The 14,632-nt window shown below is 41.8% G+C and overlaps 1 protein-coding gene and 1 long non-coding RNA gene across 3 annotated transcripts in view; one reads left to right on the top strand and one right to left on the bottom strand.

The window, feature by feature from the left end:
- spata5 (spermatogenesis associated 5) overlaps nucleotides 1–14,632 on the bottom strand; it is a 97,400-nt gene that overhangs the window by 65,465 nt on the left and 17,303 nt on the right. The window contains exons 11-14 of the mRNA XM_018703023.1: nucleotides 13,942–14,096; nucleotides 7,375–7,584; nucleotides 4,172–4,225; nucleotides 3,752–3,831 (exon numbers count right to left, since the gene is read on the bottom strand). Coding sequence (XP_018558539.1) covers nucleotides 3,752–3,831; nucleotides 4,172–4,225; nucleotides 7,375–7,584; nucleotides 13,942–14,096 — 499 coding nt within the window. The remainder of the gene's footprint in view (nucleotides 1–3,751; nucleotides 3,832–4,171; nucleotides 4,226–7,374; nucleotides 7,585–13,941; nucleotides 14,097–14,632) is intronic.
- LOC108901526 (uncharacterized) lies at nucleotides 9–13,570 on the top strand. Of its 2 annotated transcripts, none has more exons than XR_007813716.1 (5): nucleotides 9–1,531; nucleotides 5,118–5,305; nucleotides 10,872–10,976; nucleotides 12,344–12,373; nucleotides 13,234–13,570. It is a non-coding gene; the product is annotated as an uncharacterized LOC108901526 (long non-coding RNA). The 2 variants fall into 2 exon arrangements; XR_007813717.1 differs by lacking the exon at nucleotides 9–1,531 and adding an exon at nucleotides 3,831–3,913.

Below are 14,632 nucleotides of genomic sequence, written 5' to 3'. Positions count from 1 at the left end.
GGGTGCATGAGAACACAAGACAGATGAGAGGAGAGGATGGAAAGAGAGAGAAAGAGAGATGAGATTGATGTGTGGAATGGATGATTGAATCTAAGGATGGATGTTGGAGAGGGAAAGGGATATATCCAAATCAGTCAGAAACTTGGAAAAAGGGAATTATTGATGGTGTAAAGTGATGAATTGCAGATAGATAATGGAAAGATGGGAGGAAGGACGTCACGTAATGTAAAGGAAAAAGAAGAAATACGAAAAGAACAAAGAAATGGAATAATGGAAATAAGATAGTAATAATGGAGATGAATGTATGATGGATGAATGAGTGGATGAATGATACTAAATCTGCTTCCTGCTCTCAGGAGTCCAATACAACACATGCCTTAAACCTTTCACATTTGTCACTGATATTAGCAGTGTTGCATAATACGGAAAATTGTCCAGTTATCGAATACTTCTAAGAAACTTGTGCATAGTTTCTGTGACACTCCATTAGCAGGTTCTGTCATTAGCACAATTCTTCTTCTTCTTTCAGCTTTGGCAGCAAAAGTGAGCTTCCATGCCAACAACATCCTACTGAACAGAACTCAAAAAAGGCAAGAGAAAACAGGACATCCATCTCAAATAAAGCAGTCCCTTTTAAAGATATCACCTCGTTTGGCCTTGTAAAAGTAGCGCCTCTGTTCTGCCAGTCTGGCAAAGTTTGGAAATGGTCATCTCTCCTAGGTTTCATCAAATTCATCATTTCACATAATGTGGAATAGTTGATCATGGTTAGCCACGAAGGGCAACTGAATTAAGGGCAACTGGACTTCTGGAGGCCATGAGAACTAATCAAGTGGCATAAATGGCCTTAATAACAACCTGGGTCTCCCCATTAGTCAGAACTGAGGGAGTCCCTCTTTTGGGTGAGAGGAGAAACATATTCAGGTATCTAAAGCCAAGACCAGTTGCCCTTGATTCAACCCTTCCTTTCTAACCATGACCTGGATGACTGCTGCAGCAGGATGGTGTGTGAGAGACACGAAATAAACCCAGCGCCCCATGGTAATGAAGGGACAGTGCACCAGCGTCATTTACTGATGTGTTTTTAATAGTTTTTGGACAACAGTGTGACACAGCTATATCAGGCCTTGGCTACACCATTAAAGCTTTTTATAGCATTTGCTGACAGTAGGAAAAATATAATATAGAGTATTACTAGCTCTGTCCTTTAAGACACTCATCACTGTGTTAGACGCTGCATTACAAGGTGGTTATTTTCCATAGCGCGGTGCAGACAGCCACCCTTCCCAGCTCAAACACACACACACACAGTCTCTGTTGACAGGGCCAGCGGAAGTGCCAGACGTCATTAGCAGAGACAAGGCCGCAGAGGAACACAAAGGAGCTCTGTCACTGAGATATGAAGGGAGAGAGAGAGGGAGGGGGACAGAGAGAGAAAGTTTGGGTGAGGGGGAGATAGTGGAGCGAAATGGAAGAAGGGAAGAGGATTGGGAAAAGCAGGACAGAGCGGTGAACTGGAGAGAAAGAAGAGGTATGAGAGAGAGAGAGAGAATGTGGTGAAAAAATGTGGGTGAAAGAAAGAATAAAAGTGGTGAGAGAAAGTGGGGGAGAGAGTGAGCAATAGATGGAGAGATGACAGGAGAGAGGATGAGAGGAAAAGAAAAAGAGGGGAAAGAAGATGTAGATGGATAAAATGAAGGAAGGTGGGATGAGGGTGAGTGACAGAGACACAACGAGCAAGGGAGGGAGAAATGAAGAGGAAGGCTGAGAGAAAGTATATCTGCCTTTGAATGAAACATTTTACTCTTGTTCATTTATTGTTTTTTTTTTCAATTCCAATGATCTGTTTTCTTTTCTCTTATTATTATAATTATCTTCACTTCTCCTCCCTCTGTTCTCTGTCAGGACTTCAATCAGTTTATTTTCCATTCAGTCACTCCTTCTTTGTTTGTATTTGTCTTCTCTACTCTCTCACTCTTCCTGACTCCTTTTTTCCTGTCTTCCTCATTTCATTCCACCAGTTTGGACTCATGGCAGGTAGGCTGACAGATTTACAGGTGCTTCTCATCTCCTGCCTCGACGGGGGAAAAAAAAAAAATGCTATACAGCAGAGGCTGTCTGGTTGTGTCAACAGTTTTGAATTCTTGCCGGGGTGTGTGAGCCACTTCATTGATTAAACATGGCAGGAAGTGAAGACCAATAAATATCCTTTATAGATCAGTGCTAAGTGCATTTTTTGAAAAAAAAGGTGAGTGGCCTAGAGGCACAAGCCCAGCCCCACGTCCATCACACAGAGCTGACAAACTCTCATGCTGTACTGCGTTATTAGTGAGCACTGGCTGCAGCTGCATCAGGGGGTGGGGTGGGGTGGGATGCGGGTCCAGAGTTGGTACATTCACAAAATTGAACATCAAGATAAGGAGGGGGAAGCTAAATCATACTGTAAAAGCAGAGTGAACTCAACAGTCCCACTGGCAAAAAACTGATTGATGAAGACAAGCTGAAATACAGTTGTATCCAGTACACTGGAAATGAGTCTAGACTGCACTGAACATCAAAGTGCAGTGTTCCAGGATCCTCTGGGAAATGCATGCTCTAAAGTGCTGTCTACTGAATGGCCTGGCTTATCTAGCTCAGTAGTTTGGGAGAGATAATTGGATGAAACATAAAGGTAGAAAAACAGTGACAAGACGGCTGGAAAAGTGGACTGCTGCTTTTGCCCAATTACAAAACATCCTATCTTGGAAAATCAACAAAAAATTAAATTAATTTTTTTAGGGTTGTCAATATCAATGTATTGAATCAATACTGTACAATATCATATCATATATTATTGATACTGAATTTGACTTGTTGGGATTCACAAAATCTTTTTGTCTTGAAGGAAAATATTTTCAAATTTAATGAGTGTTTGCGGTTCTAGTAAGAAAAGATGAAATGGAATAGTATAGAATAGTCAGATATTTACATTTTCATTTAACACAAACTGTTTTTCAAGATCAGGGGCACGTTAACAAAAATGTCTAAATATCTTATGTCTTAGACGCTACGTAGCATTTGAAGCATCTCATTGAGAGCCCACATAGAAAAGTTATAAGGACGGCCCGCTGGCCTCTCTGTGCTCCTTCCTGCAACATTTAGTTTCATCGACTGGTTTACCAGGAAGCATGCTGCATATTTGGCCTTCCCCATCTGCCGTGGAAGGGCACAATGAAGTGTTTGTGTGCCTCCGATCTGTGTCCTCTGTCCGCCCCCCCGTCCTCTTTCCTTTAAGCCACAGATGTTCCCAGTGCCATCCCACTAAAGCGTCTGCAGACAAGACTGCGTTCTGTGTTCGCCAGTGGCGAAAAGCCGCAAAAGTCCAAGAGGACACCATGGGAACTGAGTGGCTGGCTTTGATAGTGCAGTCATGCAGACTTTTTGGGATGTTTGCTCCATCCATTCATAAGTGAATCTTTGTGAGACGTGTGGGGACAGAGGCTACGGCCGGGAAATTAAAGCAGACCGCAGCGATGACTGTGCATTTGTCATCTCCAGACAATGAATGACCAAAGCACTGAAAATAGTAAACACTGGACAGTAGCAGTGGTGAACAGTGAACAATTACCCAAGGAACTATGAGGGAGGAAATGCATGTTCATCACGTGGGAAGGAACTGTCGTCGACATTATTTTTGTCGTTGCTTGGCATCTATTTTTTTCCCTAATTCCAGGCCTCTTTCTATGGCATTAAGAAAAAGAACATGGTGTACCTTCCTCTTTCACTGGCAAGAGCATCGATCTCATCAAAGAAGACGATTGAGGGAGCCACAGCCCTCGCCTTCCGAAACACCTGCAAGCAGCGTCAGCAACAATAGAGAAGAGGAAAACAGGACGAATCTTTAACAGGACCAATGAATCATTCTCAGCCAGAAGTGCGTACAAACATACACAGGAAATACATAACACTCATTAGTGTCATACATCACATCTCAGCTCATCCGTCCATTATATCAATGACTAAAAATATTCAGGCTGCTACAATCAAAAAGTCTTCAGTTTGGTAAGGATGAACTCATCAGGAAAGAATGTCAGTTCGCATAACTTTCTGTTTTACATAAGGACAGTGTTGACAAACTATTGTAAACCATGTGATTGTGATAATCAGGTAAAGGGAAGTTAAATGTACTTACCTCTCTCACAGCTCTTTCAGACTCTCCAACATACTTGCTCAGTAATTCTGGCCCCTGAAAGAAAATGTTTTAACAGTATTGAAGTGTTAAGATTTGGTCTATAATTTGACAAGCTGACAACTTGAAATGTTTAGGCACTGCATTATATTAATTAATAATCAAGGCAGAGTGCTAGGTTTTGTTTTAATTGCAGAATCAGTTGGTGAACTGACAGATCCCTAACAAGGATGTCTGAGGTTCAATTTTAAGTATCTGATTTCGAGCATCGATAAATAATCACCATCACCATCAAGGCTCCATGACTAATCCTGGTTATGTTCTGGGAAGTATCATCTGATGGAAGTGTGTTTGTAAATCGTTTTGTAAACTGAGAACTAACAATGTGAGAGACCGTGAATAAGCAACTGTTGCTCTGTGGCTTTTGGAGATGATATAACGCAGTGTGAGAAGAAGGACAGCAGGTTGTGTGTGTATAATTGCACAGCGCTGTTTCAGCGCTCACTGTAAATTGTGTACTGGTTTATGTTTGTGTGTAACACGTGGTTCACCTGACGGATAAAGAAATTTCTCACTGTGTGATTGTATGATCACAACATTACCACTATTGCTCCTACTGCTGTCCACACCACTGCAAGTAAAACAGCAGTACTAGTACTGCTACTACCGCTGCTGTTACAGTATAACTACCACTGCTGTTTTTACACTGCAAATTAAATCTAATCTTTGGTATGTTCTCAAAAGCAAAACATGGGAAAGTGTCATCAAGACACTGGTGCTGTGGACTCAGATTTCTAAAATTACTGCCCCCAGCACTTCAGCTTCTACTGCTTGCACTACAACCATCGCTTATTTTACTCCTCTTACCACCTTTACTAACTGAACCACCCATATCTTCTTCTTCTTTTAACTTTTTAATCCTTTCCTCCTTTTCCTCTCCTTCACTCAGAAGCAGATAAACATCCACTCAACCCTCAGAAGAACTTCCTCCCCAGCAATCCACCCTTTCAACACCCCTGGGCTGACGAAGGAGACGACACTTAACTCCCAGTCCTTTTGTCTCCTGCAGTAAAGTGTGGAGGTTGACTCATTAATCCCAGGTTCCTCTCTCCGTGGCAGAGTCAAAGGTTGGACATGGTGAGTTTAAAACCATTGACACTGTAGAGATACAAGCTGGTATGTGTGTGTGTTTGTGTGCTCATATCCATCTGCGGATGTGAGTGTGTTTCAGTGGCTGCAGTGGGAGGAAACTGAAATTGACAAGATGATAATAGGGCTTTTTTACGCAGAGGAAACAGGCTGAGCCTTAAAGTATCCACATTTAAATCTGGATAACATATCTATGTCAAAGCAACCGCTGCACTGGAAAAACCTGATACTGTTATTGAAGATGCTGGAGAGCAGCTTTCAGCAGGAGGGACAGGATGTTTTTTACCCTTTTCATAGCACAGATACTCTTCCTGATGACTTAAAACCTGCTGCACGAGACTGTAGTACGACTCTTTATACATAATAATACATAATTCAACAACAATGATAATGTCTCCAACACTAGCATGAATGCATTTTAAATTTCAGCTACCGTACACTTGTGAAATATAATGCCTCGCCCAGACAGTGTAGATTTCAAGCCGTTAGAGTTTAAGAAAATAAGCTTGTGAACATTTAAGGAAAATTGTAGCTACTTTGCCCATGTGCAAACTGTAACAGCTTACTGCTAAAAACAATAAACAAAGCTAATTTAAGAATGAGTCACTCTAGTATTTGCCGATGGCTTGAGAGCTTCTGTCGAAGCTTTTCTGTCTCACGTGGCAACTGCTTTTCAAAATATTCACTGATCAACAATTCAACAAGCTGATCAATCAATCTCCGTCATCCAGGCCTGGATGGGCGGGGGCGAGTGTGACAGTGGGGGTGGCAGAGAGGATGGGGTGATGAATGAGAAGGGACAAACATGGGGGTCGAAGGTCAGACGAAGATGCACTCTGCAGAGGAAGTTGGGTAGTCAGACCGCCTTCAGGTCATTAAGGAAACATCTTTCAAACCCAGCTCAGTAACCAAGGAATTATGTTCCTAATGGACAAATCTAATCCAATGCCAATGGTCAGTGCTAGCGCAGGAAGCAGTGAGAACTAGATGTAGCTGGGCAGAAAGTAAGGGTGTGAACCTTAAAAGGGCTATTTGTAAGTTTTCTCTGCCGCCAAACATGAGCAGGTGGTGGTGATAGTTAGAACATGCCCTCTGAGCAGCGCTACTTCTTCAGGGCAGACTAGGTGCTACAGTGATTAGCTATCAGAAAGTAATGAGATAGGTTGGCTAGGCTGGGGCTAGCTGGTTAGCATGCAAACTTCAGTAGAATAAAAGAAGTGATTGAACTAGAAGCAAAACACTGCTGTTGCTTTCTGCCACTGAAGACCGATAGATAGCAGTTAGATGTTGAACTAGCACTGTTTCCTCTAGACTGGTAAGTAACTAAAGTGCCACAGACGTATTGTAGATAGCAAGAATGTGAGGAATATCTGTGCTGAACGAAATTCAGTTTTGCACAATATTAACTAGTAAAAGAATCGCTTTAACCACATTAAACCACACTTGATGTTACTTGTATATAATATGTAGATGACAATCTCTTTTGTGTGCCATTCTGAAATAGAAAATAATCTGTACATTCTGTCTTTTACAGTCCTTATGTTTTCAATCAAAACCACTGTAATTTCAGCAACCAACTTTTTGGCTACATGGTTATTAATAAAAAAAAAAGGCAATTGCAACTCGAGTACTCGACTCTGGGATAAGACTGCATCAACAAATCATCAATCATCAAGCTAATGGCATCACTTCTAAAAGCTTGCTCAAAACATGTTGGCTATCACTAAACCTGCAGTAAGTCAGCACAAGTCTTGAACTATTTTTTGAGTTAAGTTTTTGGATAAGCTCCATTCCCTTATTCTGTTTTTTTTTCACTGAGTCATAGGCAGTGTTTTGCCAGATCATTCAACCAAGAATATGATATGAAGAGGCACACCTGTAACACATTATTTGTTCATATTTATGTATAAAGGTTGGGGAAAACAACACCCTTTGCCCCTTTGCCCTCTTTGATTAGAACTCATCATTCACTGCACACCAAAAAATCTTGTCTAGACAAAGAAAACAGCAATACCACTCTGATGAAATGGAATTATGACTCAATGATGAAAACTCACTTTAATAGCCAGAAAGTTGAGCCCACTTTCATTAGCCAGGGCCTTGGCTATCATGGTCTTGGAGCATCCTGGGGGCCCATAGAGCAGGACTCCTTTAGGCGGTTGGATGCCCATGCGGGTGAAGGCCTCAGGGTGCCTCAGAGGCCACTCCACGGCCTGCTTCAGTTTCAGCTTCACCTCCTCCATCCCACCTACATCTGACCAGCGGACCTGGAGGGAGAAGACAAGGCAAATTAAGGGAATGTTAAGAGAAAGAGCTAATTTTGTTTTATAATGAGTTGGAGGACAGAAATGATTTTTATTTACATTTATGTTACAGTGCAGTGGCAAGCTCCATGATGCATGTAAAAATACATGAGATGAAATGCCTAATGAAGCAGACAAGCACGCAGACAAATCAACGTCTCATAAACCTTGGCATTCTATGTAAAACAATTACATAGTTACATAAACGCAGCATAAGGTTTTGGCATCTAGTATTCTAAGATTTATTTAACCTAAAGGGCCTTTTAAGGCCAATTTCATACCAATATGTATGAAAGCAGAGTAGTAGAATAGAAGTAGTGGTAAAACAAAAAAGCAGCAGTAGCAATGGAAGAAGTAAAAGAGGACAAAGTAGAAGAAGATGAAAAAGAACATAGTAGAAGCAGAAGAAGAAGAGAGCAACCCTGTTTGGAGTCCAATCAAAGCGTTGAGTAAAATGGAGTCAGGCTCAGTGGTATTAATCAATCACACAATAACATGTAATCACACAAAATGCATCATATATGTTACACTGGAAGTGGGTAATAATGAGTGTCCAAGTTCTAATAAATGATTACCACCGGTCTAATGTACAGCTCTAACTCGCTCTGGTTCCTCTGAAGTATTATACAGTTCTAATCTGTGGCAGCTTAAACACAAACACATCGCCAGCAATAAATGCAACAGACCAAACAAACTCTGATTGCACACTGATGTCACTGATGTTCTCATGTAACCCACACGGAGGACCTTTTTAACTTTCTGACCGCCCGAGTAAATTGCAAGTTCTTCCAGACGGATGACGGAGGTCGAGTGGGAGAGGAGTGGAGAGAAGAAAAATATAAAAGCATATTTGGAAGGAGATGGAGGAACTGAGGGCTCGGGTTGAATCAGGGAGACTCTGGATGGAGTGAACAATACAAAAGGGAGTCAGCCAATGGCTGTCTGTCTGACAGATGGAAGGAGGGAGGATGGGGGGGCGAGAGAGTCCGGCAGTGAACAACCGGAGGAGATAGAGCAGATAAGGAGGAGAAACTCTCATCCAAATCCCTCGCTCTCATCCTTCCTGTCCCTTTCTTCATTACCAAGCCTCTCTTCCCTTCCTTCCTCACGTTTTCAGCTCTGACCCCTTCATATCTTTTTCCTCCTCTTCTCTAACCTCCCCATCCTTTTCTCTCTGCTTATCTTTTTTTAAAATCAACCTCCATATCTGCTCTCTCTCCCAATGTTCCTGTTTCTTTTCTGTCTTTGCTGCACTGCTTTTTTCTCTCCCCACACTTGGCTCTAACTCTCTGATTACATTTATATGCACACATGAAACCAGGTTACTGGGAGAAATGAGCTCAGAGTAATCTGGTCACTGTAAAGTCTGTGTATACACACAGCAGGTCAATAATCAGATTTCTCACCTTCTTCCTGACCCTTTTTTGGGAACCTTTTTATTTAATTACTTTAAAGTGAAACACTGCTTCTGTTTACTGCTCTTTTTTGCCTGGACTATGGAGTTTGAAAGACATGGGGCCTCTGTGGCCCGCTCCTCATCTCTGCTTGATGCTAGCAGCTCGAGGCTAAGCTACTAGCAAAGCGTACCTGAATTTCTGACCAAACTGAATTGTCTTGTGGGTAATGCAGGCAGCAGATTTTGACAAAGATGCATGGAATAAAAAAGACCTTATCTCTGGTTGTAGTTGTTAATTTGCTGTGTATCATTATGAACTGAATCTCTTTGAGTCTTGAACTGTTGATTGGACAAAAACAAAGCTATTTGAAGATGTCACCATTTCTGTCATTTCAAGGACTAAACAATCAAAACAAGTCAACAGATTAATCAACAATTACATCAAACCTCAGTTGTAAGCTTATTTAGGTTACTACAGTCACCACATGTATGTAACCGTGGTGCTCATCTTCCTTCCTATCTTCTATTTCCACCATTTCTCCGTTTCTTATCTGTCTTATCTCTCCCCCTCTTTCTTTCCTCTCTCACTTGACCCCCTCACTATCATACCATCTCTCGCTGTCTCACTTAAATGCTGCTGCTTGGCTCTCTCCCTTCCCACTTCTTTTTGACTTCCTCCTCTCTCTCTCTTCTCTTCCCCTTTCTCACCCCCAGCCCCCCACCCTTCTTTCCGCTCTCCATCGAGAGGTAACACATCCCAGGCCACCGGCGCCGTCTCCGGGGAACGAAGCACCTAATGGAAACCTGGCGTCTGGCCACATACTGTAAATACCGAACAATTTATGGACAGTGCTGAGCAAGAGAGAGGAAAGGACGGACGGAGGGGAGGGGTGGGGAGGAAGGGAGAGAAAGAAAAGAGGAGTGTTGCAGAGATGAGGAGATAGGCCGGAAGCAGGCAAGTGAAGCAGAATGCTCATTTGCAGGCCCAGAGAGGAATTAAATGAAATAAAGAGTGGAGTGGGAGAGTGGAGATAAAAGCAACTGTAGAGCCGGCTTAAAGACGGAGAAATGGAAGAAACAGGTGAGCAAGAGAAAACGAATAAAGAGATAAATGACGAGGCACGGAAACTCAAATGGAGCAGAGACAGGAGAGACACTGTAGAGAAAAAAAGAGATATTGTGTCTGAACCTACAGAAGTGAGCACTGACAGTGATATGTAAAGTGCTAAACACTATGAAAAGTTAAACCTAAACTTGTAACTTTCATTTTGGCACCAACAGGAGGATCTCAGGGCTGGTGCAAGCTGCTGTCATGACATCAAAATGCATCAATGTTCCATAAAATTGTATCATTACTTCCTTAATGTGATATATTGCCTACGAAAATGTCAACTGGGACATTACAAGTGACTATAGAGCATAAGTACACAGTAAATCAGTGAGATATCAATCTGCTAGTGCAGCATTAAGTCACCAGTGAAGATTTAATGTTTTTTGAGAAGAACAGTTTTCCAGGAATTTAAAGTCACAATTTCAAGTGATCTCAGAAGGACCACATTTGTTCTTACGCAGTAAAATATAATGATCTTGACAGTTACTTATTGACCTTGGACACATAAGTTGACATGACAATTTCATCTCCAGGTCCAATTACTTGTTTGTTCCAGAACTTTAAGCCATATAAGTGCTGAAAAAAATAGAAACTTTTTAATATCTATAGTCTCATGACAACTGAGCAAACTCCTTGTAGTAGTTGGCTCCTGTTGTACTTTATGTTGTAACCATGCCAGAGGACAAATTGCAAGAAAACACACACAACAGGATGACATCAGTGTCATTTCTTTGTTTAAAACAGTTGATGTTCAGCAGCGATCATTTCAGTCTCAGAAGCTGGAGTTTCCCTGAATGCACCAACAAAAAACAGCAACTCAAAAACATCTCTACTTGCAGCTGCATTACTGTAAGTAAACAGTATACTGTAGCTTAAAATAACAAATAATAAAGTGTTTAAATGTTACAATAATATACTCAAGCAAGTTTTAATGCTCCACAGTTTGATTTTTATAGTGATGGAGGCTAGTGAGGTTTTTCCCTGTTCTTTTCTCATGTTCATCACTATGCAAACTTCTTGTTTTAGTCACCAACAAACAACAAGACAACTGATAATGAACTTCCCAATGTGCCATCACAAGTTGTCACAAGCGATGTGTCTGGTCTACAAAACTTCAATATGAAGTAGAAGACAAATTCCTATCATTTCATGGTATATAATATCATATAGCCAAGTAAGTAAACCCTGCCCCTCAGGCACAGAATGTAAATTAAAGAAATGCTTAGGATGACGTGCAATCTAACCCTGCTATCTAAACCAGATTTAGTGGTTTAGGGGCTTTAAAGGCCTCCAGCCTCTTGACTTTACCGACAACATCCTCCGACCTGCCAATCATCTGAATACAAATCAGTCACTTGCCTCTTTACATCACGGAAGCAGATGTGCAATACTGCAAAAGTCTCATCTTCCTCCTTATTGTTGCATTTTTGTGTTTAAGCCTCTGCAGACTTAATGGAGTCATTGTAAGAAATAATAATACAAAGTAACATTAATTGAAAGGTGCCTTTTTGTCACGAATGAAGCGTCTGTGGAATTAGAAGGCAATGTTTTGACTCACAACTCGCTGTGCTGTGTTTTTCCCCCTTCTTCCCTCCCTTCCTTTTTGTACGAGACCCAGTTATTATCTTTTACTGTTGTTTTCTGAACTTTACAAGGGGCCTCTCAGGCTCTGGCCCTTTGATGGGGTTGAAAGGAGGGTGTGGGGGGGGGCTTCTCAGACAAAAAAACTCAAGGGAGACAAGGAGTACGTTTAAAAGGAGGAATAAATGGGCTTGTTATACAGCTGCCAAATGAAAATATTAAAGCCAGACTGCACGGTGGAAGATGATTATTTAAAAAAAAAAAAAGGAATGCTGGTTAAACAAGAAAGACGTCAAAAAGAGGAAGAATGTCTTGTCACAGAACAAACAAAGGATTAAAAATGACCTTTGAATTTATTTACATGTAAATATAACGTAAATCGAGAGGCATAATCTGTAAAAACTCAAATCTCTAGATACGTGATCTGAGAATGTTTCAGAGGAACTCGAGGCGTGTATTCATCCGGCACCACTGGAAGTTTCTTATATAAAATGGATTAGAAACAAATGTTTGCACTCATGTGGATATAATCAAGTCCGGGGCTCTGCGGCTGGCCTTTCAGCTGAGCTGTGCTAGGGGGATGAAAAAAAAAAAAAAATCCAAACTCAAACTCACTCCTCTCTCTTGTTTTCCAGGAACCGGCCACAAGGACTGAACGTCTCTGGGTGAGCTCAGTGCGGAGTGTTGCAGAGAGAAGAGGGGAGGCAGGGGAGGCAGGGGAGGCGGGGAGGCGGGGCGGGCGGGTTGGGGTGAGGGGGATAGGAAGGACGTTTCTTCTTCTTTTTCTTTTTTTGGTTGCTGGCAGGAACCGTCAGCGACCCGATCTGCTTTCAATTACCGGTGGAGGATGATGTTAGCCCTCTTCCTGTCCGTTATGTCTTGCACATGCAAACTCCAAAACATCCTGGAGTCTCACCACTGTCCTCTCATCCCTCCTTCCCCTCCCTCCCTCTTCCTCCCTCCATTCGCTGAGAGCAAAGTGATTCATCTTCATTGCAGTGGAGGGTAAAATGGCCACGGGGTCATTTCCACTCTTCCTCAGCCTGACCCCATCTTTTAAGTGGTGGTGATTCAGTGGTCAGTGGTCCAAAGAGTAGTTGAGGGATTTTCTGAATGTGCATTAGAGGGGGGAAAAAGGGAGACATGGCTGCTGCTGATGAGCTTTTAGTTTTTCTTGTGGCAATAAAGTGATGATGCTGTTTGGGTTATAAATTCGTTTTGTGCTTTAAATGAAGCGAAGACTGCGTGATGCAAACCAGTCTGCTTCATCCCGGGGCCACTGCAAGGTTGAATGCAGTAGAGACACAACTGATGCTGATTACAAACATAGGAGCCAACACAGACTGTGTCATTAAAGATGATGCTATAAACAAGGCAGGCATGTGAAGGGAGGGTCTCTAGAATCCATGTGCCTCTTAATGATTTTTTTTTCATGCATGACTTTTTCCTGACTAGTCTATTACATGTACCTCAGAACTCCAGTTGAAATGTAACCAAATGTTCTTTCTTTTTTTCTCTCCGATAGCTTTTTCTTGTTTTCATACAGCTGGGGACCACTTCTAAACCTTTGGAAAGACGTCTCTGAATTGGTCACTTGTGGTCCAGAATGCCGCTGCAAAGTCAGACAACGTCCTCTAAAAAGTCTTATGTAACACAAATCTTGATTTTTTTTTCTCAGCATTAAATTCAGAGGTTTTATTAGCTATTGCAGCTTTATATCATCAGCAGGTCTCTGAGGTCTTCTGATCAAGGCTTTGGGCTGAGAACTTCTTTAGACTTGAGAGCTTCACCTCTTATTGTGATTCTCTTTGTGATGTTTTTTCTAGAAAGGTGTTAATAAAGTTATCTTACTTGTTTACTTACTTCTTTCGACCAGCTGCATTTCTTTAACTCCTCCTGGCTGACTTAATAAAAAACACAGACAAACTTTGGCAAGATTTAGGAACTATATCTGTCATTTTCTGGGCCTGGAAAGTATCAATTTTCCAATTTTATGTCTTTTCTTTTGCTCCTCAAACACTTTAACTGCAGACAGCCCTTCATTCACATTTACAGCCTGTTTCCACTGCAGGAACTTTTTCCAGGGGACCAAGAACCATTTTAGGAACTCAGGAACTGTACCAGCATTTTGATCATGTGTTACACTGCTGATCGGTCAAACGAAAAGTGAGAGCACGTGTGCATGAACAAATTAAGGAGAGGTAAAGAGGGAGCACTAGAGTGCTTACAGTACCTTGGGGACATCGATAGCAACCTCCCTCATGGCGCTGGGCTTCACAACAGACATGGCCCACTGGAGGTCCTGCAGAGTGACGGTCACTGTCCCCATCAGTTGCTGGTCTGATGGTTGGTGGGAGCCTCCCAGTGCTCGTCGTAATGCATGCAGACCTGCAAAAAGAGGGTTTATGCATGTTAGATCTCTAAGTGGATCAGAAGAGGAATCGATAATGTGAACTTTTATCAACAAAAGTATGGTGTACAAAGGAAAAATGAGCAATGAGTCATCAGACTTGACACAGGCTAAAGTTCAGACTCAGAAAAAAACAAAAAAAACCCCAGTAACAATGCCATGGCTTGAAGAGATGGAAAGAGGTCATCAGTTGTAACCAAGACTATAAAAACAAGTTTCAGTTGTACTGTAAAAAGAGGTTCAGGCACAGATGCTACAACAGAAAAGGTGAATCAAATAGAAAACAAAAGACCGTGATTTGAGGTATATAAAGGGATATGGAAGTGGTGTTTGTTTGCCTAAAGAAGCAACACTAGTGTCGTTGTGGCTTGAGGGTTTTCATTCCAAACCCACATGTACCCCGTCCAACTTTGTACTCAAAACATTCAGGCTTGTACACGCTGTGATGATACATGCCTAACGAATGCAAATCTCAAAATGAACACTAATTCCCCTTTTGACGGTGAAAATAATT

The sequence above is a fragment of the Lates calcarifer genome, linkage group LG8 (genome assembly GCF_001640805.2).
Source record: "Lates calcarifer isolate ASB-BC8 linkage group LG8, TLL_Latcal_v3, whole genome shotgun sequence".
Lineage (NCBI taxonomy): Eukaryota > Metazoa > Chordata > Actinopteri > Centropomidae > Lates > Lates calcarifer.
This window is presented reverse-complemented; position numbering and strand designations above follow the sequence as displayed.